The 25,338-nt window shown below is 41.2% G+C and overlaps 1 protein-coding gene across 6 annotated transcripts in view; it reads right to left on the bottom strand.

The window, feature by feature from the left end:
- MBP (myelin basic protein) overlaps positions 1 to 25,338 on the bottom strand; it is a 123,465-nt gene that overhangs the window by 14,503 nt on the left and 83,624 nt on the right. For all 6 annotated transcript variants that reach the window (XM_054816973.1, XM_054816979.1, XM_054816976.1 and 3 more), the window contains one exon: positions 6,042 to 6,472. In XM_054816973.1, the coding sequence (XP_054672948.1) occupies positions 6,042 to 6,472 (431 nt within the window). The remainder of the gene's footprint in view (positions 1 to 6,041; positions 6,473 to 25,338) is intronic.

Consider the following 25,338-nt stretch of genomic DNA (forward strand, 5'->3'; position numbering starts at 1 on the left):
GGAAAGACAGACTACCCAAACCTGAGGCTTGCAGTTTCCAAGGCACATTAAATTGTATGACATATCAGCAGTGAAAAAGTGGATGCATCATAAGCAAAAAGCAAAACGGAGCTAAAGCTCAGCTTGGGTCTGCAGCAGTAATTCAGTATGTTTGACAAACAATTTTTTAAATTGCTTTTTAAGAAATTCAGTAACACCACCTGCAAAAGGCAGCAGAGGATTTTGTCTAGCTCAGAAATGAAACCAAGTAACTTCAGAGTGAAATGAGTGACTGAACATGTGTAACTACCTGGAGACTGTTTCAGGAACAAGGGAAGGTGTTTTGCGTGGGTACACAAAATGAAAGCCAGCAATTGTCGCTAACGATGTGCAACGATGGAGGTACAAAACAAGGTCAGGAAAAAACCCTATGAACTTTTGCCTCAATGTTCTATTGGGCAGTGCTTACCATTGTGCAACCTCCAAACAGCTAGAGAACAAAGTCATTAATTTTGGCAGTCTAGGATGGAAAGTGCTATGGATAACGCAGTTCTTCATTTGCAAGGAATCAATATATGTGATAGAAAAAAGCCCCCAAAAGCCCCCAACATAACAGACTTTAATATAAAGCAATTTCTTATTTATAAACTTGGTTCACCTGCAGAGAATTAAACACAAGGAGGAGAATTTGTTAGGTAGAGAAAAATCCTCATGCTAAATTTTGAATGCATCCATTTGACCTTCTTTGAGTTTTGGGGTTCCTGCCCCTCCCACTTGTTTAAACACTCACACCCCCGCCAGGTTTATCATGGTAACATTAACCCCAGACCCCACTCTCAACCAGGCCACGGTCCCGTGCCGTTGCAAACCAGAGGAATTGCTGCAGAACCGCCAAGGCCAGTTCCCACGAAACGACCCCGACGGTGCCGTCGCTGCTTCCCCCGTGGCCGTGGCTCGGCGCTGCCGTGAGGCTGAGGCCCAGGCAAAGCCAGGCAGCGAGGCTGCGCCTTCAGCAAGTGCTCGGAAGAATCCTTGGAGCCCTTCTTCAGGGCGCCCTGTTAGCTCCCTCTTTAAAATGCTTCAGTTGTAGTATTTTAGCCCAAACACGTTACTAAATACATTTCTCAATGTAAGAGGCAAAAAAAGACCACATAAACGATAGTAAAAGCAGCAAAGCGCATAGGCTTTTCCTGTCCACCCCATCATGATTTTCTCTCCAACTTCCAATACCAATCAGTGAGCCCCAACTGCTTCGTCCCATTTCTGAATAAACCTTTTTGTGCATCTGCAGTTAGTCTTGGCACAGAGCATCATTAATACTTTACCAACAGTTAGTGCTTGCTCTCCGAGGCAGCATAGCCTACAAGGGAAGTGAGCTTTAATCAAATTGGCAATTCTGATACGCAAATTCATTTTTAGGTCGCTCATCATTCACTACCACCTGCTACAAAAAAGAGAGGCCAGATTCAGTTCCCATTATCCTAAAGCAAGAACACTGGATTGAGCAGCTTCAGTTATTTAAAAACCTCATCATTTCCTTATGGAAGGCAAGCTTTATTAGTTTCCATCAAATACACTGTTTTAACTAAATTTTGTAGAAAGTCATACAGCCTCTTCTAATGATCTGAAACCCCACCACATACTATGAAGTAGTTTGCTGCAACTTCTGTTAATGGATTAAAGTTTTTAAAACAAATTAAATCATTAGTACACCAGTTTTGCCATGTAAACATTTTAATGAATACATAAAGCACATATAAAGCAAAAGATTAAAACAAAATTATTGTTACAACCACCACAAACTATATAAAAAAATTTTTTACAAGCATATTGCTTGCACAGCAGTTTTAATGAAACAGTGTATCACGAGCAATACCACTCCCTGAAAATGAAAGACTTGGAAATAAAAAAAAAAATCACAGTAAGTATCTACTTTAATCACATCATATACTAGTCAGACTGGCATTGATTTAACTACTTTTTCAAAGTCTTCATGGTGCTATAGTATACATTAAAGCTCACACAAGACATGTGAATAGAGTTCAAGTGCAAAAAGAAAAAAGATGCCTGGATATTCTGACGGATATATCCATCCCCGTCATCAGTTAAAACCAGGGTTCCTAAACTTTTTTGCCTGTGCGTGTTTATCGCAACCCTGTTTGTAGATCCTGACTAGAAGTTAAGCGCCTGCTTAACTCCGGGGCGGGTCTGGAACCGCTGCTTCTAAACCCCGGTTCTGCTGAGCTTGAGAAGACCTTCAGCCCAATTCTCTTCATACCTTGTACCTGTCTGCAGGAAGGGGAAGGCCCGTCACCGCCTTCCGCGTTCCTGCACTCACACACTTGGGAAATCTTGGGAAAGAAATACGGGAGCAAGGCTTCATACAGGCAACAGGAGAACGTTACAAGATTGCATACACAACTGAAGCAAAAGCTACGAGAAAAATGGATTTAATCTTTCACTGAGTCCAGCCTCAGCCTATTATTTACTGTCATTCACAATATTTTGGTCTGTTGCATGTGCATCACAAACATAATTTAGTTTAGTATGTTAATGCATAATGTTAAACCAGGACAGAAAAGTTCTTGTTTCACAATCCAAACTTTAGTAGGTAAAAAAAAAAAATAAAAAATTACAAACAGAAGAATTACAAAAGCGTAAACAATTGCGTAAAAGAAACACAATAGCACTCAGTACATATTGACTTTGAATACAGGCTGCTACCTAGGAGGCACAAGAATGATTTGATCATTTTAACAAACTTGCTTATATGCTTTACAAATGTTTAGATAAATATCCTATAAAGATTAGAAAGGAAATAATTTATAGTTACACTACTGTCTTGCATGCTTTTTAAAATGTCTGCACCCTTTTAAAATCTTCTTTAAGACAATGCAAGGCTGTGCACAACAACAATTTTGTTTGGAATATTCTACCTTAAAAAATTCTTAAAAGTACAAAATTCAAGCTGTTTTTGATTGAGTTTCAGTTATCTAAAATCTTGGTGGGGCAGAGGGAACAATGGCAAATGCATTTGCTGCCCCTCAGAGGAGAAGGAGTATTTCTGTACATTCCAGTATTTCTATTTTTATTTACTCCCATAGGACTCCCACACACTTTTAATTTAACTTCAGAATTCCAGGGTAAGGGAGAACCTGTTCCACGGGAGAAAAGGAGGCCACGAAACAGTCCCTGCTTTGTTCCTACCCCACCTTTCCATACACAATAGTGAATATTATTCATTACTGTCCTTTTCAGCTATGGCTGCAAGATGAAAATGCCTCCACAAAGAATTTATAATGTGTTTTGCTTGAATGTCAGCCCTAAATCTGCACAAAGAGCGAGTGTTGTCTTTGCATTCCAGTGCTGGCTGGTGTGGGTAGTGGAGATACAGGCTCCCACTGGGGCATGGGCTGGCTGAAAAAGGAAGGTTGCAAGAGAGGCAGCTGCAGAATTGCTTTGAAATGCTTCAACAATTAATCAAAAACAAGTACAAGCAAATAAACAGTGCAGCCGCAGGAACTTTTCAATTTCAGGCCTTTGAAATTCATCCTTTAAGGTGCTTTTCATGGGATCTTATTTACCGAAGACCTGTTTACTTAGTGGAGTCTGGAAAACTGCCAAGGGACTTTTATTCATCTTTCAGCTCTTCCATGAACACCTTCAGCATCTATCGGTACTCTGACACTCCACAAAATTCAGCAAGTGACAACTATTTATGTTTTAAGCACAAATAAGACTAGAAGCTAGATTTCCTCTGTATACACATGTATAAATCAACGGCACCACAAGCCTGCCTTGATACAAGAAACTGAAAGGCATTGATTCAAAGGCTAAATAAATAATAGTTGAAACAAATGTCTGTGGCACTTGCTCAGCATTTTCCACGCTGAAACCCTCCTACGGACACAGCTTCCTAGGACATGTTTTCGTGCATCAATAGTATCATTGCATGAAATAGTGCTAGAGATGCTTTGGCACTGGAAGTCCTAATGTGGCTGACTTTTTGCCAAGATAGTAAAACTTCTCTGTGCTTCCCGCTGAGTTCTGAAAGTCAGGACTCTGTAACATTGTATGTAGTTGTTCTTAAAAAAACCACAACCCAAAACATTACTTCTGCTAGGTAAAAAAATGTTAGAATTGTCCATAATTCTGTACTGTTTTGCAGACATTTAAGTGCCTTAAAATAGCAACTACCAAACGGCAACAGAGATAAGACAGATGGTATGCTGTCCTCTCATACATAATTACGTAGAGATCTGTAGAGAATCGCAGCGATCGTGTTCACGCCAAAGGACAGAATACAGAATCAGTACAACTTGCAGCCATTTTTTTAGTCATCACTACTAAAAAGTGAGTTGGTTGGTTTGTTTTATTGCTAAGCAAGAATGTACATACCTCTGTATATTCTGTATGCAGAATCTAAGTTTTTGGTATTGTTTCCTTTGTACAATGTACAAAGAGCATTTCATGTACTATTTTTCATCGACTAACACAGTATACATGAATAAACCAGCAAGAGTTGAGCTAGCCAAACAGGTTCCAGAGAACAGCAGTGTTGGGAAGAGTCTCTGATATTTGCAGCAAGAGCCAGAAAAGTGGTGTTTTGGTGGTGGGGTTTTTTTTTTTTTTTCATTCTCACAGCAACTGCTTGTTGGATGTATGAACATCACATACCTACAGAAACAACTGTGTAATTGCTAAATCTTTGTCATCAGCATTATAGTCCCCACTTTGTAAATGTGAGAAACGAAAAGACCAAAATACACAGCTTGCTTACCAAGCGTGAGAAGCTTCTCGTTTTAAGTTTCTAGAGTATTTTTCATCCAGTGGTCTATACATTACAACAACTCTTCAGAGAAGGACTACTATATGTTGTGCTTTCACGCGCGGAGCTGTGACAGCATGCAGCTGTCATATCCTCACAAACCAGTTTTAAACCACAGGGTAGTGTGTACAACGTCCCGGTGCAACCCTGTGAGATCACCAAATTGGGAAAGCTGCACGTGCTAACCCATCCCCGGACAGGTTAGAACTGTTAAACAGACAGCCAAAGTTGTCAAAGGTTACTGAAAAATTTGGGCCCAGCCAGCAACTCTGAGCACTGATTTTTGCAACACACAACTTGAGCAACTACATAAAGCAATATATTCAGCTAAAACAAAGGTTTTCCAGCCCTACAGTACTTCCATTCAAATGCTTATGTAGTGCGTGAACACACAAACACAAGACTCAGCATTTGCATGGCAAAGGGTGCAGTGAAAATACCTTCAGCTTTGCCACCATACTGAACTAACATGCCATCTGCATAACTTAGCAGAGGAGGCAGGTTAATCCTGGAAAAGGAAAGAATCCAAGTAATATCCTTTCATCAAGACCTTGTTTTTCAATTCATAGTGAAGAAATGGCTTGTTACACAATTTCTCATATGAAATGCTTGGAATATAAATCTTCACTTCTTGCCAGAATAAAGCAGCTGGACTATCTTATACACCTGGGATTCAGGATAGTATCTGTCAAGCCATCTCCTCGGCAATGCTATCAACTGACCTTAAAACAGGCTCTTGCGCAAACAGGCTGAGAATCTGGCCGCAGTTCTTTTTCTAACATCTATTTCCAAGTCTGTCCCTCAGTGCCACACTACCTAGAGATTGTCTTGCATTTAGTGCTCTCATCCAGCTCCTTTCTGCAAATATTTAAGAACACCACACAAAAGTAGACTCAAGTTTCTCTAAAAGGCACAGCATACAAACGCACACAATGCACCACATGAAGTGTTGATAAAAATCCCCCTCAGTAATGTTTCTAGAGCCACTTGGATTTCTAATACTCCTTGGTATTACCTAGAATAGTTCCTCTCATTTTCCAGATCTATGGTTTTTTTTTGGTTGTTGTTTTACGTTTAAAGCCAAACATTAAATTACACATCTGCAAGTACTGTCTTGCTGGCTAAGTCAACTCTTGCATTATAGCAGTTACACCTTCCTTTTAGTCCCACCCTTCCTATATAATTGTACTTTATTTTGCTGTAGGTGTGCAGTTCTCTATTCCTCAGAGCTCACCTTGCCCGAGCCCCGCCGGGGAACGTGTCTTTCACCTCCAAAGAATCTGCCCAGCGAGTCAAGTAGACCTGAGTCTCTGTGCCTTGGAGATCCATGTCTAGCATGGTCTGTAGTGCTCGCAGATGCCATTTTTGATCCGTGCCGGAAAGAGGAGCGTTTTTGTGAAGCCATCAAATCCGAATTCTCTGAAGCTGCTGCACTGTCCTCTTGGATGGTCTGTAGCTCGTCTGACTCTGAGGGCCGATCTTTGAAGGTGTTGTCTTCTCTTCCTGGGGCATCTCGGGAAAAGAGGCGGATCAAGTGGGGGCGACCAGTTGTGTCAGCTGGGTTGGCCTGGGGCCAGGCATTCTTCGGGTCTGCTGTGCCTTTGGAGTCTGTCACCGCTGGGCTCTTCGTGGAGGTCCCATTGTTCTGGTTCACATCTGCCTCTCCTGCAAACAACAAGGATGAGATATGAATACAGGCCTGTGAAAAACAGCCCGGGAACAATGCTGCTTTCTTTCCCTTGCCTTGAGATGCTCATTTCATACAAAACCGTAATATGTGCAGTTGTAATGAAACTATGTTCTCTACCAGCCTTTAAGAACATTAAGCTATCTTGGAACCAAAACCGGGATGATGTTCTCACACAAAATTTGCAGTAGTTCTAAGTGTTTTTTTTTTTTTAATTAAACGCATTTGGAAATAGATCAATAGGTTGTTCGACACAACTGAAACTAACTTTATTTATGTGGAAGGCTTACTAATGAGGAGGCTTTCAGTGAACAATCAGAATTCCCGTACTTTTCATTGAGGACTGCAACTATAAAATGTGCCTTTTTCTCCAAGATGGGACCAAAAAAAAAAAAAAAATTTAAAGCACCATTGCAGGACTGTGCCCTCTCAAGTGCACATTCCCTCTTCCTGATGTCAGAGCTTTTGTACCTGAAGGTTTTGTCCCCACTTGAAATCCCTCACACTAACTTCAATACCAATCAAACACGTGTAATGAGGGGAGGTTTTTTACTATTTAAATTGTCCTTACTCCAAAAAAGCAGAGAACACTAAACTGCAATTTCTGCTTGGTCTCCCACAAGTTTTTCTCCATGTATGATCCTGGCACTCAGCGCACGATGTCCCAGCGCTGACGCTGAAGGCCTAGAGCAAAACTGTCTGATTTGCATTTAGTGCTTGTGAAAAGTGACAAAAAACATTATCAGAAACTGATGAGCTTTGGTAAGAAGGGCACGGAGACAGACCTCCATAGTGTAAGTGAAATGTCTGCTGCCTTCTCTGCAGTTGTGCTCCGATGCACGCGGTAAAATATCTGAAAAGAATCAGCTGCAGCCCACTTAACCCTTAATCCATAGCACGTCCTTCTATCAGTGACGAAAAGATTCATGAAGGTTTCTATAGTCTATACCATTATTTCTACTGTTCTAAAGGAAACTGCACCCACTGAGGAATATGTCTTGCCTCCAAGGAACACCAAGAGTATTAGTAGGTCATTGCTTGAGAAGCAACCTCCGAGCAGACACCTCCCACACACTCGCTCTGTCTCAGAAATGTTTTTTGGGTTAACGGGGCTCAAAATTTCAGAAATAAGTTACAGTTAGTCATATATTACCTTTAGGGTCTTCTAATTACCTCATTAAACCCCCATTTGGTTTGGTCCTTGTTGCCATGGGAGGGATAGGATCTAGCAAATACTGTTAGGTTTTCAAAGTACTCTGGGCTCAAGTACTTTGCTGATTCACCAGAGCAATTTCTGACTTGACACAGTCATTTCACATGATTTCGCCCACCCACAGGGCACTAAAGAAACCTTTTCTCAGGCTAAGAATAATTCCGAAATAATATTATGGATAATGACACAAGACAGTAATGATGGCTTCTGCAAACAGATACTGGTACTTAGGTTACAATTTGTTGTAATCAGTCTGCTCCAGCTTTTCATATAAAAATACAACGTGCAGTTTTGCTTTGCAACTTATTTTTTCTTCTGTGAAAACTACCTAGAAAATGTTGGGGAACTTCAAGAAAATTTTATTTTGTTAAAACACCTGAAAGTATTTCTCAGGAATACAATTATTTAACCAACACTAATTGTCCCCGTAGACCTCATCAGTGGGGAAAAGGACAATATTTGCTGGCAACTTTGGGATTTGGGGTTTTCTGAAAAGATACTTTCAAACTTATTAGAAACTATTAAAGTCCCCAAATGATTTTCTTAATCAAAGGAAAGTAACTAACATGGATATATGACACATTCTAAAACTGCAAAACATTTTAAATAGCAACTCTGAAGCCTAGATTCTATACCATAATACAAATCCATTCAAGGACAGAAAAAGCAAAACAAACAAAAGAGCTATTGTATTTAATTAAATGCATTAACAAAACACCAGGGCATCTGCATACTAATATTTTTTTCAACAGTTGTTCTTTGTGTCACTGAATACGGGTATTGGTAAGCAACAAAGAAGGGTATTTGTGCCACAGAAGTAGCTTCTCCCAATGCATACGCAGTGAGCTATAAAGTATAAATCTTTCTGTATGCTTTATTTCAGTAATGAAAGCACATATTTAAGTGTTCCTCTGGATTTTCTGTATGCTTAAGTCTTCTCTAATATTTAAAAATATATAGCAGATAGATATTGTTAATAGTTGAGCTAACTAATCAAAGTCTTCAAGTACATTTGGAGAGACAAATCCCTTTAATAATGTCTTAAGGATATCCAGAATTAATGGTGCATGTAAACATATGCTTATTCGTTCATTTAGAAACAAATATTTAGACTTCTATTTAAACCCATTATAAATGCTGTGCCTATGATACTGATATTCTTTTTTGTTTGAGGGTTTTTGGGGGGGTTTTTTGGTTTTTTTTTTTTTCTCCCTGCATGATGAAGCTCTCCTGTTAAAATAGAGCACCCTTCCTATAACATATCCCTTGTACAAGAGAAAGCTGCTCAGGGAGGAAGAAGTCTTCAGGCTTTTTTTTTTTTTTTCTCTCCTTTTAAACCCTTGTAGAGCGGCTTAAAGAGTAAGTACAGTTAAAGAGTAAGTACAGCAGAATGCATTGCCATGGGCATTACCAGAAGGCTATTAAAGTGTCCTCTATTGACGTGTAAGTGAATAAAGTCATTGAAAGCTGCGCAAGTGAGAGCACGAGCTCCTTGCCCTAGCCCAAAAGCAGCAGGAGGAAGCCAGACACCAAGCAGGGATTTGGCGCTCCAGCCGCGGCCAAGGACCACTCCCAAAGACAACGCCACCTTTCCACTTCCCCTCGCTCTATGCAGCCTTGGAGCCTGCTGCTGGCACAATTTCCCCTGTGCATGTTGGTCAGAGCAAAGAAAGCCATTTGTTCCCTGTGTACACAGCGACTCCCAAAATAAATGAATATAGATGGACCAAAAATTCTGAACAGTTGGTCAATGAAACAAAATAGAAATTCCAAAGGTGCTTTCAACGAAACGATACTAAACCCAACCCTCCACTGCCTTTAATAGGAGTTGGGCCAGATAAAAGTATTTTCAAAACCACTGTGCCTTAATGCTCAATGTGACATTAATAGTTTATCCCATTTCTTGAGAATCAAAACAACTCTTTCACAGAAGCCTCTAATTAGCTGAGACCTCTCAGCCCCACAGTTCAAAGTACAGCTACTGCCAAGACCATGGAACCCTGTTTTATGCAAAGTACAATCTCTGATAGAGAGTCCTTGGACACAAATATCCTTCTTATGGGTCACTTGGTAGAGCTGCTCTAGGACAGTCCCTCCTTGTGTATACAGAAGTCTGTAGGCTTCTTCCATACAGAAGACAACCTAGAAAGATGTTGTTAAGCTGGGAGTTTTAATGTGTTAAACTTAAAGGAAAAAAAAAAAAGATTTTAAGTTTTTCATCTCCTCCCACCCCTTTCCAGTCTTGCTTTCTTGCAGATACTTGCAATTCCTCTCACATTCTTACTGCTGCTCCCTCTACAAATGCTGTAAAATAAGTGAGGAAAATGAAGCTGGTAAAAGCTGAAGCATATTCCCCTACTTTGGCTTCTCAAGAGAGGCTTAGTATAACGGTCACAGCATATTGCAAATATTGATTGTAACAATACATGACAGCAGCTTAAATATTTGTATGAAATATTAAGTATTATTTACTTGTTACAAACACCAGAAAGTACATTAAATTTATAACATCAAATATTTAGTATTTTTTATAGTAACTACAGATTGCTGTGACTGATTACAAATTTCCTTTTTCTTGGCCTTCTTTTCTCAGGGTATGACGATGAAAATTCTCTCACTTTAGGGACCTTTTGAAACAATTTTTCATTTTAGCTTAAGCCATGTATATTTATAAAGCAGTACTCTTCAGTATATGAAATATAATGTGTATTTTCCCTTCTCTATTTTTTTTGATCCCATTTCTTCTATAAGACAACAACTGGACAGTTAAATATAATGCAGTAAAGTTCTCAATCCTGAGTCAACTGTATGTCAGTACATTTATTGAAATGCTGATACTAAAACATTAAGTAAAACCTCTGGAATTTGGCACTGAGTTACCTGGTTTTAGTCACTTGAACAACAAAAGGTTACACCTAAAAAATACTCAGCTTTGTGACATCTAAGATTTCAAGATCTTCGTTAAGCTGCAGTAGTAAGGCCTATGTGCAATGTATTAGTATTAGTTTGCCTTGCATTATTTAAGAGGCTGAAAACCACTATTCCAGAACACGTCGCTTTTAGTAACGTTTGTGGTAATAACAGGACATCTGAAAGAATGAAAAGGACAAAAAAAAGCACATCCATCGTCACTACATATGAGCTGCAGTTAGGGATGTCTGGATTCCAACTCTGCATTAAAATAACTGTTTCCCAATGCTTTGCCTTTCTTTTTATGCAGTCAAGTTCTCTAGAAAAAGACCTTAAGGAATTTTTTTGCAGGAAGTATAGCATAAGGCACTGCTGGGAGCCCAAATTCAACTCTGGCTTTGGATACTGTCATGAAGTCACACACTTCATTTGTCCTGCAGTATCACACACCTTGCTAATGTTTTGAGTAGATGGAACAAGGGAGCTTTGGGTGTGCGTGTAAATGAGGAGTCTAAACATGCAGCAGTAATTACGCACTGTGATCTACTACAAAAGCCAGGATCAAGTAAAAATCAGGCCAATTTAACACAATTTCCTTGGAAAAAGAATCCAGCTATTTGGTGCTCAGCTGTATCAAGTACCAAAGGCAAGTGCAGCAAAACCTGTTTGTCGTGCAGACCAGTGCAGGTCATCTGTCAGGAGCACCAAGGCCAGTCCTGGCTTCCAGCCAGAGCTGGAGATGGCACCGAGGAGTGCTGCACGGCTCAGCGTGCAGTGGGAGCACCCGTCCATCAGACTAAAAGGAGAAAAGGGGATGAGAGAATGGGTGCAAACCAGTAAACTGGTGCAGAGAAAAGTTCAGCGAACGAGGCTACGGATCTCCTGGACATTTGCTGCGTGGCTTCAAAAAACACAGGAGTTATCTGATCAAAAATGCTTCAGGCGGTTCTGCCATCTCCCTTGAGCACCATTGAGAGGGACAATCCAGCTCCTGGTTCGGACTTTTACTGCAGCGCAGCTCACAGCACAGCGGAGCGCCTACAGCCATTAGGCTTCACTACATAAGTATTCGGGGAGAGGGAGGAAAGAATTATGTCTGCATTGTTAAATCTGAACTGCAAAGCTTAATTTATCCTCGTTATGCTAAGACACTGCAGACAAAAAAATGGCTCTCAGCCTAACTTCACTAATATGGTTAGAAGGCAATATGCCATCAGACATTTCACTTCACAGATCTAATTACTGGGTTTGTCTGATGCTTGTCAAACTGTTGGAAATCAATTTTGAACAAATATTTCTGTTTGGAATAGATGGCATGGAGCATCATTGTGAAACAGTTGGTCATAGCTCTGAACACAACTAGAACCAATCTGCTGGTGCGTTTAGCCTTTACACAAACATTTTTCCCTTTTGCTAGCAGAATGAATGCAGAGAGGAATACCAGTGTGTCTTGTAAGACAGCTTCACATGAGTTTAACACTCCTACTACAGTTAGCCAAGAGACTGCTTCCATTACAGCTCGCTCTTCTCCCTCCCTCCTTGCCAAAGCTTATCGCTTTTAGGGAACAAAATTCCACCCAAAGGCAAATTTTGTCTACAGCTTCAAAGTAACTGAAGAAAGAATATTTTTCTGCACAAGAAACTCAGCTTTTCCTACGGGATAATCAAGCTGTAGACCAAACCTCCACAAAAATGAGAAGCCATCTGCTCAGCATAACATGCTCTCCTTTGACTTTCCTCCCTCACTGCATACATTAGACATCATGGAGCACATGAGGCTCTTACCAGACAATAACAAAAGGTTGCGAAGGTGTTTCCATTCCGTTGATGAGTCAAATACGCATCTGATGAAGCAGTGAATAAGGGGGCTGTTGTGGCACAATTTTCCTTACAGTAAACCTTAGTACTAAAAATACAGTAAAAAATGGAAAACCCCACCTGGCCCAGTATAAACTCATAAATACCTGTTCCTGAAAAACAATAGGTCAAATAGGATCTATTAATTGCTAGACCTGTGCTAATACCTAAGTCTTGGCACAGTTGCTTTCAGAATCATGAAAGACCATCATCTGCCCTGCTACCGCTGAGCAACAGCCATCAGGAAAACAGAGCTTGGCCTTGCCCCAGAGCAGAGCTCACATGGAAACACAAAAAGGGTTTGAGGAAGAGAATGGAAGTGCTAGTTCGCATCCTGTTATGAAAATACCTCTCTTTGCAGGTTTAGCAGGAGAAAGGAGTGACAGTATCTCTCTATTATTTATGCTCATATTTCGAAGGAAATAGATACTACATTCCCTCAGGTAGAATAGGAATATGTACTTCTTAGCATAAAACGATGGTAAAGGAAAAAAATTCAAATTGCATAGGAGAATGAGAATTCTTTCAGACACTAATTACTACAGTATGAAAAAATAAGTGCAATTCCTCTCACTTCATTTCTGATACTAACCTATAATGTATTCCAGATCTGCTGAAAAAAAACCCCCTCGAACATTTGACATACTTTGGCATCAATTCACAAGTAGCTGTTTTAGTAGGTAAAGACACCCAGTAAAAACTCTCTTGCAATGACTAGCAACCATCTTTCCAAGGGCTAGTCAATGAAAAACTTGCTGGCTGCCAAAGGTGTCTGTAACACTAGTACTGTTCTTCTTTTGACACTGGGATAAATAAACCTTCTTCCAAGCTGACTTGACAGTTTCTTCTCGGTTCCCTCAGTGCACAAGAGAGCAGGTCTGGTCACCATCCTGAGATGTGCCACTTTCAGGACTTCCCTACATGAAAGATAATTCTCAAAGTTCGGGAAGTAGAGCTGGAAAAATCTACCTGTGAAGTAGCTTGTCCTGAAGGTTGCCAATAGGAAAGCGGTGATTTGCCAGAAACATTCTTTACTACATACAGTCACTGTTGATCTGCATAACAATAATCAAAATCATCAACCCCCTGCTTGGGAGACAAGAAAGGACTTTTAGATTTTAAGTACTGGACTTAGTGTATGCATTGTTTGTACAGGCAGTACCAGTTTGCATGGGTCCCACAGAATCTGGTTAAAATAAATACACTTCTTTCAATATGGGAGCAACTGTTTCAGGGTCATATTTATACTGAGGCAAACTATAAAGTTATATGCAACATGACCAGTAAATGATGTCCTTTAACAGCAAATATCACGAGTCTTATCTGCTTTCCTAAGTTTGCCTCTTTCATTTCAGGGACCCAATGCTTAAAAGCTAGATGATGAACACAACATAGAAATCAATACACAATTATTTCATCTATAAAAGTAGTGCTGGATTAAGGAGTGATGAAAAATAAGTATTAATTCTGAAATTTCATTAAGGTAATAAACAGCTTGATTTTTTTTTTCCTTCCCCTAAATTCTGCTAGACTTAATTGTCCCAGACAAAGCATTAATACGTAACTGTGAACCATTGCTTGTTACAAGAGTACCGGTTTCATGATAAAAGCATCCTTTAAGCATCGCTCTGCAGTAAAGCTAACAAAGTTGTACCTGTCACTTAACAGCCTTTGGAAGAGGGATCCCTCTAACAGGTGGTACTGGCGCTGTGGGGAATTGTTGCTGTGGTGTTTCTTTTGGTAGGGTAAGTATACTGACTTTTTCAACCTACCTGGTAAAACCATGACACAATCAATCAATGACAAGATGAAAACACACAGGTATGTGACATCTAGCTGGAATGGTGACACACTAAGAAACTTGCCTAAGTCTTATCTCGTGAATTAGCAAACAGCACATAATTTTTAGTTTTGCTGACAATTTCATAATTTGAGAGGGTTGGTTCTATGAAACAAATGTAAAATAAAAATACGCTTGTATATTCATAACAGCTTGTGTTTGGCATTATTGTTCCACTGAAGGCAACTAAGTTTTACAGTATCACTGTGTAAAAAGCAGTAATACTATCTGAGTCAGAGATTTTTGATATACCATCACCAGGGGTCCTTTTGCTGGAAAACTCTTATGTATTGTCAGCCTTTTCACCAAGGCACACACAACTCCTAACATTTGCACGTCAGAGATGTGAAAACACTTGCAGTCCGTGCAGTAATAACCCAATGTTACAGTCCGTGCCCAAAGTCTGGATGCCAACAGGAAGCACGTGTGGATTACCGTGGGCTGAAACGCATTAACATCCTGGTACCCCTTGTGAGGGGCTGCTCTGTGGGAACCAGGTTTTAGACTTGATGGAGGAAAAACAATGTCATATGTTCTCCAACCTTGTATACCCTGTATTATTTATGTCTTTAAGTATCCTCCTTCTGCTCTGTTCTTACTAAAGAAACTTAGCCCTTGACACAGATGCTCGACTAAGTAGCAAAATGAGTAGTGGCAGCAGCTGAAATAGCTGTTCATTCTGGCCATATCAAAAGGAAAGAGATCAAAGCAAGCCAGTCAGCAATGCGCTGCAAACCATAGGAACTGTAGCAGTAATTGCATGCCAAGTCTATGCATTCTCCTGTTACAGATGACGCTGAAGCTTAAAACCAGAAGTACAACAAACCTTTTTTTTCTTAAACTTACTCTGAAAGTCACACCAGATTTGACACCCAAGAAATTAGCTGGGGGGCCCAAGTTACACATTGCCTGTCACAGCACTGAGCTTAATTTCCTCCTCCTCCTCTGTTCTAATGGAGTTTTATAGTACCAGTTCTATATGTATTTCTGTAATTCAGTGATGCATCTTTGTAGGAAATTATACTACTCCTACCTTTCGAGGTCTTGCATCAAAGTTTTCTAGTGAGCCAGCTGCTGCCTTTAACTAACTGCATTGACCTGCTACATGTAAAAAAAGCTACCTACTTGGGAATACATGGCACAATCCATAGCTAAAAGAAAACAGGACTTTGTTACTTGCCTCATGGGTGTGTGAAGGTGTTGTATGCTTGTGAGCATATCTAAGTAAAGAAATATGCAAGTAAAAAGAGGCATTCAAAAAAGTTAAAAATATCCCCTGTGGGAAAACAGTTTTTGATCTCAAGATTGTAATTAAAACCAACCCACTTGATTGCACAAAGTGCCTTGCACTCTGCATGTTTTCATAGAGTTGGCCACTTGGTTACCCGTGCCACTGATTTACAATGAAGAGCTGAAACGAAGCCCCCACGGTGGCCTACCATTGCAGAGGAATGCAGCAGTGTAGGCCTGGCTCGCAGCCTCTCTCTCTTGTTTTCCAGAACTTCTGGCATTGCCTCCATTTGCTGAGGGTTACAAAGGAAAGCACAGAAAACAAAAAAGCCTGTGGTTGAAACCAGTGGGACTTGCTATGGCAGAAATTTGGAATCTATGAGAAGCATGTGGCAGTTCTCCACACAGCCCGCAGAGAGTTTTTTTAAAAACTTAACCAAAGAATTTTATCCACCCACTGGTTTCAAAGAAAAGTGTTCCTTTGTGTTACTAAAACATATAGGTTTGCTTTAATCTGGAGTATCTCACAAAGGATCCCCCCACAGCAAAGTGAGCTGGGGCATCATTTGTAACAAGCAATTTCATGTACTTAAAGATGAAAAATTAAATCACCTGTTTGATCCATCAGTCTTCTGTAAAAATTGTGCAACTGCTTAGTATTAAATAAATATTGCTTGATTATTCATCTTTTCTGCTACAGTCACATTAAGCCTTAATAATTGTCAGGTTGAAAAACCTGTACATATCTCACCCCCTCCCAAAGTAGTAGCACAACAAAATGACTAGCGCTTACATCAGATTTCACAACTTCCACTATCTTTTGTATTTTCCACATCAGTTATGTTTCAGTTATGTTTTTCTGAAAAAAAACCTATTCAGTGCAACTGAATATGCAATATTACAGTTAGATTTCTTTCATAACTCCATAGAGAAACAGGGCCTTAAAATCAGCGGAAAAAGAGATGTTGGTGAAGCAAGTGAGATGAGGACAGTAACTGAACCAGTTGGTTCAAAGGAAGTTGCTCAGAGCATGATAAGTAGTACAAAAAACCAGCTGTAGAATATTTTCTGTTAAAACCCATCATGTAGCCTGTCCAAAAGAGGGCTTGATAGCATTGCTGGTTTTTTCTTTGACCAGGGGTTAAGTGTCTGAGTGGTAGATTATTATTTAGGAAGTATAAACTGCAGAATAAAATACAGTTGTAATAAGTTAACTAAATATGCTAACTTTAAGAAACACACTTTGATTGTGACCACAGGAAAACTACTTACGGCATGAGGCTACAAACTCCTAATTTATATAAACTGTGGTTTAGTCCTACAGAGTAATACTGTTCGTGTGTGTTAAATTTTCCTGAGACCAACTACCTAAATCTAACCCCAACAAAACACTTCACAGTAGTGAATATAGCCCTCTTGATCTCAGGGAGTCACCATCGTTACAGAATTTGCAGTGAGGGGAGTTACTCTGGTAGTTTTTAGAAGAAATCTTTTTCCAGAAAATTCCAAGATACACTGCAGTCCTATAAATGACACATTCGGAGCACAAAGTACTTATTTGTTAACATTTCTAAAAATATCTGAAATACCCAGACACAAATAAGAGTATAGACTGTTTCCCACTGAGTTGCACTCTTGCACATGTAAACCAAAATGGAAGATCTGGCTCTACAGAAGTTGACAAAAAATACTCAGAAAAAGCCAAAAAGGGGCTTTTTCTGCAGTTCTCTACAGACCAAGTCCACAACTGTTAGACACTGTATTGGTCTGCCATTATCTTCACTTTGGAATTAGTTTTTACCTTACATCTGTGGTGAAAGGTCAGAGGAGCGAGAGCAGGAGTTTCTTCCAGTTGCACAGAGTTTGCTCACAGTTTGTCACAGCTCAGAAACTCATGGATTACTCTTAGAAGATGTAAGCACCTCTATGCCCTGTGGGAGGGAGGAGCCCAGGGCATGACCCCCACCTCCCACCCGCTCTGCCCACAATGCCAACAGTGAGGGCACCTCCTCGCCCCGTGAGGATGCAGAGGCTCATGTTGTGACCCGTATCGCCAGCTATGTCCAGGAGGCAGAAGAGGTGAGTACCTCCAGGTCCTGGGGCAATGTAATGACCACGTTGGGACTCACACCTCCAGCTCAACCCATTAGCAGTGGAAGAAGCTCACACCTCTGTGGGTACAAAAGCCACACCACCACAGCTTGCATCCATGACGTGGAAGCCATGAGCACCTGTGCACCCTTTGGAGATAGGGAGGACCAGATCATGAGCTTCACCTCCAGTTCAAGATGCTGGCAATGAGAGAAGATCCCTGTCTGATATGGATGCTGTGTAGCACTCATCTGCAACTCCAGCTCTGCCTTTCGTTTGGACAGTGAGAAAGTAATTCTGCCTAAAAGATCAGCAGCTAACTGCTAATTTTAAAAACACAGTAAATGCTTGGCAGATGCGTCACTTCAGGGATGTTCAGCATTTCAGATTTTAGTTTCTGTCTGCCTGACAATGCTTACTCTGAACAGATTTTTAAATGTATTCATATAACAATATGGGATTCTAGAGGGTGACAGTCAAAACAATCACGCTGAACTCTGAAGAAAAACCCAAAAGCCAGGTTACTCAGAGGACAAGCTCCACACGCCATATGCAAATCCATGTAGAGAAACCACCCACACCTGAGCACATTTATGATGAGCATGCTGCTGAGGCACAGACTCCTGAGGCTGCGTTTGGCCGGTCTTGCGGTTTAGAGTCTCTCTGCAGGCCCTGGCACATGGAACACAGCACCCCAGGACGATGCATCCTGCTGATTACTGTGAAGGGAGGGAACAGGATTTTTGCCACCATGCTCTGTCTTGCTTGTCAAAACAGCTTTGTCTGGAAGCTGCATAATAGAATACGTCAGCAGAGACCTAGGAGCAGAGCCATGTAATTGCTGTGGCAGAACAAGCGGAGGGTATGAAAATATTGTAATATATGCAATAAACAGTGGGTAGCTTGTTAAACTATTAGCAAAAATTATTTCAAGGTCTTTGTATTTTTATAATTTATGCAATTAAAAACCCAAGAGTTTTAGAGGTAGTTTGGATCATACAGCAATGATAAAACTATTCAGAGACTTCTCAGTGATTTCCTCAGTGAAGAAATTTGATATCCAAAGAAATATTTTTCAGAAGGAAACTCTAATATATGCCTGAACAATTGATACAAGATTTGATTAAAATGTCTGCCTGTCTGGCAAAAAAAGACGCATTAGAAGGAAACCTTATCTCCAGAACTTATCACAGCATTTACAGGAGGCAATATCTTCTTCATAATACCCTTGAGTGCACTCCTAAAAACAGAATAAAGGATACTTGAAACCAAGCAGGAAGTTCCAGCAAATACAACAATGAATACAAAGGACTAAAGCACTCTGCACTGACTGAATTGGCACAGGGTCTTACAGCAGAGAGATTATTCCACAGAAAGAATATAAAATATTGGCAGAGAGCTGAAAATAACATATTTGGAAGAAAGATACTGGAAAGAAAGAGATGAGTGATGATGAAGAGGTTAACAAGAAATGCGAACTCAGACATTTAGAGCCAGATACGTATCACCTTGCCTGTCTATCCTGCAAGCAATGGCCAGCATTTAGCAGGGAATGAAGAAACATGTTGTAAGAAGTCACATGAAAGACCATACACTCCATGGTAAACCACAGAATCTACAACCTTGTCTGGATCTAAGTCTTCCAGCCCTGAAGGAAAGGACGGTATTTGCACTTCCAATTTGTGACACCATCCTGCTGCTCGCCCACATCAAGCACCCTCTCCCTCTCTGGCCCCCCACCAGTTGCCAGTCCTTCCTCCCACCTCCTCTTCACTAGGCTCCTGGATCAAAGCTGCTGTCCCAACCACTCTGCCATGCCTCCTATCCCGCTCCCGCAAGGTCCACCTCCACAGCCATACCGCTGCAGGCTTTAGCAGGCTGCTTCTGGACCAAATTATCTTGGACTTCGAAAAAGAAATACTGCATGGGCTTTTGCCGTTTCTCAAATCCTTCTGCTGCTCTGGATTACTGGCATTTGTCTACGTTAACTAGGAGCTTTCAAAGTTATTTCACAAATAGCTTTCTAGCAGTACCCCATCAATCCTGTGTACAGCTCTGCTAACAGAGCACTGCCAGGTCACCGTCTTCCCATAGTTCTTGTACCCAACCTTAAGCATCACTTGCTGGGTGCCAGACTGATCCAGTTTTGGAAGTTTGTCCTTTCTATACTGGAAGAAGAAATGGCTCATTTCTCATCCTTCCCAGAGGAATTTAAATGGCTGTGCTAACACAAGGATTATACAGTGATGCCTCCTCCATGTCCCAATTACAAGTAGGTTTCTCTGCATTTCATTTTACAAGCAGCTCATCTATACAGGTAGTACATGAAAGGAAAACAAAACATTTCTACATTGGTTGAAGGAGGGGGCAAAATTACAAGATTTCCAAAGGCCATTGGTACCACCTGTGCAGCATGAAATCTGACATTTCTAAAAGATGTATTTGCATGGTATTTGCCCAACAGAGAGCAAATGCATCAATTCAAAGTCGTGTGGTTTGCCATGCACTTGAGGCCAACTGAAAGTTGTACAGCTTCTCTAAGGCACGAGGAATAAGCAGTTCCATCGGAAGAGATCCTGACAACTACCTGAAGCTTAGCACAGTGGCTGCCCTCTGGCAGCATAATACAAAGAAGTCAAACTCCAAGTCTCACAGCATGCCTAAACCAGACAAAAGTGTGGTACATAGACTTAGTGCAGGTTTGGTCCATGGATTAATTTCCAGCACACAGCATAGGCAATCACTATCTGCTCAATATTCTTCTGCAAGAAAATGAAAGGAAAAACAGGAGATGAACTTAGCACAGAGGTGGTCATCTTTCAATACTTTTAAATCTTTAAGTGCAGCTCAGCTACTGTTCTAAAGAAACATTTCTTAGAGTCTTAGTTCTACCTTTCTCCACCTAGAATGCACATTATAGCCATGAATGTACAGAGACCAGTTTATATATACACATTACAACAGATTGAGGCAAGCTTAGAATAGAGAAAAGCATTTATTGTGCTTACCACCATATTTATTGTGGTAAGCAGCAAAGACAGTAGTCTGAATTAGCATCCCCATCAATGCGGCCAGAAAAATCTACCAAATGAAAACAAAATTCCTGGTGGAATCATTAAAGCACATTCATAGGGAAACAGTTTGTTTAAATCAATACTATGTTAGAGCAAATAAATAAAATCTCAGGAAAAATCCAAATCCTGTAGTAGACTCAGGATTCTTACTTGGCAAAAGCACAAGGTAATGGGTCCTAGGAACTTATCCAGGGAGCACAACAAACTCTGTGGCACCATGAGAAAACCAGTGTCTATAAAAAACTACCAAAATTTACACAATTCACCTCTCTAATTAAAGACACATGTATCTAGTATTTCAGTTGGATGTTACCTGAGATACAGTATGCTCTTAGTCAGAAAAAAATCCAGGAAATTATTAGGAAATCCCAAAGCTGTTAATCTAGACATACAAAAGTCCATTTCTGCCTCTGAGCTAACCATCTGTCAGAACAGCCTTTTACATTTCTGCTTTAGTATTTTAGCATCTAACCTCAGCTATTCTAGGTCTTTATAAACTCCATCACACTCTCCATCATTACAAACCACATTATACACTTCTAAACATACTAATAAACCTGTTCTCATCTAGACTAGGACACATTAGACATATTTGCTATAGACTAACAAATCATTAATACTAGATTATAAATAATAAGAGGGTTTTTAAGTAAAAAGAACCCCAACACTTTTTTTTTCCCTGCTGAACACTTATGAGCTGTACCATAGTTCTAAATGTGACTCAATGCTATACGAAGAACAATGGTGACAAACTGTATAAAACCGCGGCAGTGATCGATGGTACTTTACACAATATCTGCTTTTCAGTAGCAGCATTCTAAGAGTGAAAAACTGCTTGCACAGTACCAAGCCTTGTACCAGTTCGTGGGAGTTACTGCTATTAAAAAAAGACGAAAGAAAAAAAAAAAAAAGAATTCACAAACTTTATTTTGCTATTTGAGTATGTATAAGGTCACTTTTTATGTGATGAAGAAAACACACTCAGCAAAAAGAACTATTAGTTCTGAAGACTAAAATTATAGTACGATCGAGCTACACGATCTAAAATATTTTAATATGCAAGAAATGCTATAAACACATTTTTTCAAGTGTAATTTGGGTATGTTCCTCTCAATCCACTCGGCAAGTATGAGAATGAGTAAAACCACCACTTCTAGAATAATTTGCAAAGAGCCTGAAAGCGATTCAATAGGTTACACCAGAAGGAATACCACAGGGCAGCATTTGTCTACAGAAGATGCACATGCCACACATTTCTGGTTACCCTAACTGAAGATGCAACCCGAGGAAGCCAGGCAATACCGTGCCTGCCTTCTGCAGGCAGAGATTGCTACACTCGCACCCCAGGCCAGCGGAAGTCATGTTGCAGCCCTCGGCACCATGCTCATCCCAGCAGGGAAACCTGGCTGGTGCCTGGAGGGGGCTTAGTGCTGCGCTAACCTGGGATTTGCAGCCTCCAGTTGGCAGTTCCTCAGGTGCAGCAGACCTGTGCCCATCTGCAAAAGGCTGAACAATTAGTAGTTCTAAATGATGCTCCTTTTGCACACGCAAGACAAGAAACGTGCGTACATGCCTGTGTGTGTGGGAGCAGTACGTGCAAACCACCATGCATTTCTGAAATAAACAAAGACAACTTTGCCTCAGTTTTCTCAGCAGAAAGTTTTTGTTTTTCTGCCTCCTAGGAAGCTGTGCAGACAACTCGCCAAAGGTAAAAAATGTTCTGTAGACAGAAAATAGCTGTGTTGGTCTTATCTCTGAAAACAAAAGGTCTTCCTAGGTAAACACTTTAAGAACACTTCTGTTGCCACAAATTGGGACTGTTTGGCAAAATAAGAAGTCTTTCCTATTCACGGTCTGTGCTGTCCCAGAAAGTTATTTAGCATCCTTTGGAAATATGTAAATAATGCAATCTATTTATAAAGCCCTTGCACTTTGGTTCAATTCTCAATTTAGGATGTAGTCCATCATAGTGAATCATGGACTGTGGTTATCCTGAGAAACCAGGATAACTAGTGCAGCCTGCCAAGGGGGTGCCACAGAGTGTAGAAGCCCAATGTGCTGGAGGAGGTAGCAGGAAAATTGCCCATGTACCCTCAGATTTGTGTTGATGGCTTAATGAGGTTTTTTTTCCCCACTGATAGCCTGAACTACTGGAATCAAGAGAGAAAGGTATAATAAGAGGCAACTAAAAAATAAAAGGGAAAAGGAAAAAAGCTAATTCCATCTTCAGTAACTGTGAGGAATGGTTTGAAAAACCGCAGCTTGAGGTTACCTTGCCGGAGTCCCAAATGCAACAGCAGGCTCTGCAGCCTCTTCCCCCCCAAGCCTGGGAGTTTACCTGCCTGTGTCCCAGGTCAGCTCTGCTACTGGGCAGCTGTAACCAGGCTCAGACTGCTGGGAAACAGCTCAGTTGTGACAAAGAGCTGCAAAAAGGTTCCCAGGGCCCGGCCTGCGTGACACTGCCCGTGCTGGACCTCATGTCTTGCCAAGGTGGGACTTGCCTCATCACTGCCAACTTGCCTGGTGGTCACCAGACGGCACCGGACCGCAATGGCTGTCCCCGGTCCCGCTCTGCTCTGCTGGTTCGGGTACCTGAGGTGCCTGCCCTGCCTGCCTTGCTGTCACCCTGGGTCCCAGCTTGCCTCCGCGTCGGGCAGGCTGCTCCTGCTGCTCCCTGACAGCCTGAAAGCATCAAAACGCAAAAAACACACACATTTATTTTTGAGTCCTCATTTACTGTCTTTGGCCTTCAAAAAATAATGAAAGAAAACTAAGCTGTGCTCAATATGATGAGTGTAAGGAAAACAGGGTTCCACCTCATTTCCATCTGCAATTTCAATTCACAGAATTGCCTCCAGTATACACTGAATTATCCTAACTACCTAAATAAAATCAGACACTTAGAGGAGGGATTGAACCTCAAGGATATCCTTTCCAGCAGCAAAAAAAGCCCACTGGGGATAGTATTGCCTGAGAAATGAAAGGGAAATGAAAGCAATCACATACTGATTAACAAACCAAGATACATTTTATTAAAAAAAAAAAAGTAGCTCATAATTAGGACAAAAACTTGCACTTCCAAAAGCCTCCAGCTGTGACTGCTTGCCTTTCAGAAAGTGTCATAAAGAGCCATTTACTAAAACAAATCCCCTCCTCCCTACCCACACCTCCTCCTGACAAGTCTTTGTGACATTATAAGACAGGTCTATCAAGCAACAAAGAAACTAGAAGAGACCTAATATTTGGAATAGAAGAACATCCACCTCACTTCTGAATTCCCAATTTTCTATTCTGACATGGAAAGTATTTTCCATATACCTGAAAGGAATAAAATTAAGGCCCATATTGTTTGCAGGTGTCTGACACAACTTAGTTGAAATCAGCAATTGTCAAATTATCCTACACTTCTACTGATGTACAAGCAGCATGTTGTGCTCCATATAGAAAATGAGAAAAATACACAGGATAACTTGATTTGGAGCTGTGCCATGACATTATCTGGGCATTTATTCTTTTTCATACAAATCTAATTTATGATTTGCTACAGTTTGACTAGACGATTGCACATTGAAATCATATTGGTTACATCTTTTTTCATTGCCAGGTCTGCCACACATAATAAAAGCCTTCAAGCTTCATGACACCAAGCTGTGTGGTGCGGTCGACATGCTGGAGGGAAGGGATGCCATCCAGAGGGACCTGGACAGGCTGGAGAGGTGGGCCCGTGCAAACCGCATGAAGTTCAACAAGGCCAAGCACAAGGTCCTGCACATCAGTCAGGGCAATCCCAAGCACAACTTACAGACTGGGCGGGGAATGGATTGAAAGCAGCCCTGAGGAGAAGGACTTGGGGGTGTTGGTTGATGAGAAGCTCAACATGAGCCAGCAGTGTGCGCTTGCAGCCCAGAAAGCCAACCGTGTCCTGGGCTGCATCAAAAGAGGTGTGACCAACAGGTCGAGGGAGGTGATCCTGCCCCTCTACTCCGCTCTTGTGAGACCCCACCTGGAGTACTGCGTCCAGCTCTGGGGGCCCCAGTACAGGAGAGACATGGAGCTGTTGGAGTGAGTCCAGAGGAGGCCACGAAGCTGATCAGAGGGCTGGAGCACCTCTCCTATGAGGACAGGCTGAGAGAGCTGGGGTTGTTCAGCCTGGAGAAGAGAAGGCTCCGGGGAGATCTAATTGTGGCTTACCAGTACCTGAAGGGGCCTACAGAAAAGCTGGTGAGGGACTGTTCATCAGGGAGTGTAGTGACAGCTCAGAAGTTGTAAGGGGCTAGCTAAGTGCTACATCATCATCACCACTAACCAGCAGAAAAACTGCATAATCTTCAGCCACTCTGTGCTGGTTTTGGCTGGGATAGAGTTAATTTTTTTCATGGTAGCTAGCATGGGGCTATGTTTCTGGGTTTGTGCTGGAAACAGTGTTGATGACACAGGGATGTTTTCGTTACTGCTGAGCAGTGCTTACACAGAGCCAAGGCCTTTGCTGCTTCTCACACCACCCCACCAGCAAATGGTCTGGGGATGCACAAGAAGTTGGGAGGGGACACAGCTGGGACAGCTGACCCCAAATGACCAAAGGGATATTCCATACCGTATGACATCATGCTCAGCATATAAAGCCGGGGG

This window comes from Grus americana, chromosome 2, assembly GCF_028858705.1.
Source record: "Grus americana isolate bGruAme1 chromosome 2, bGruAme1.mat, whole genome shotgun sequence".
Taxonomy (NCBI): domain Eukaryota; kingdom Metazoa; phylum Chordata; class Aves; order Gruiformes; family Gruidae; genus Grus; species Grus americana.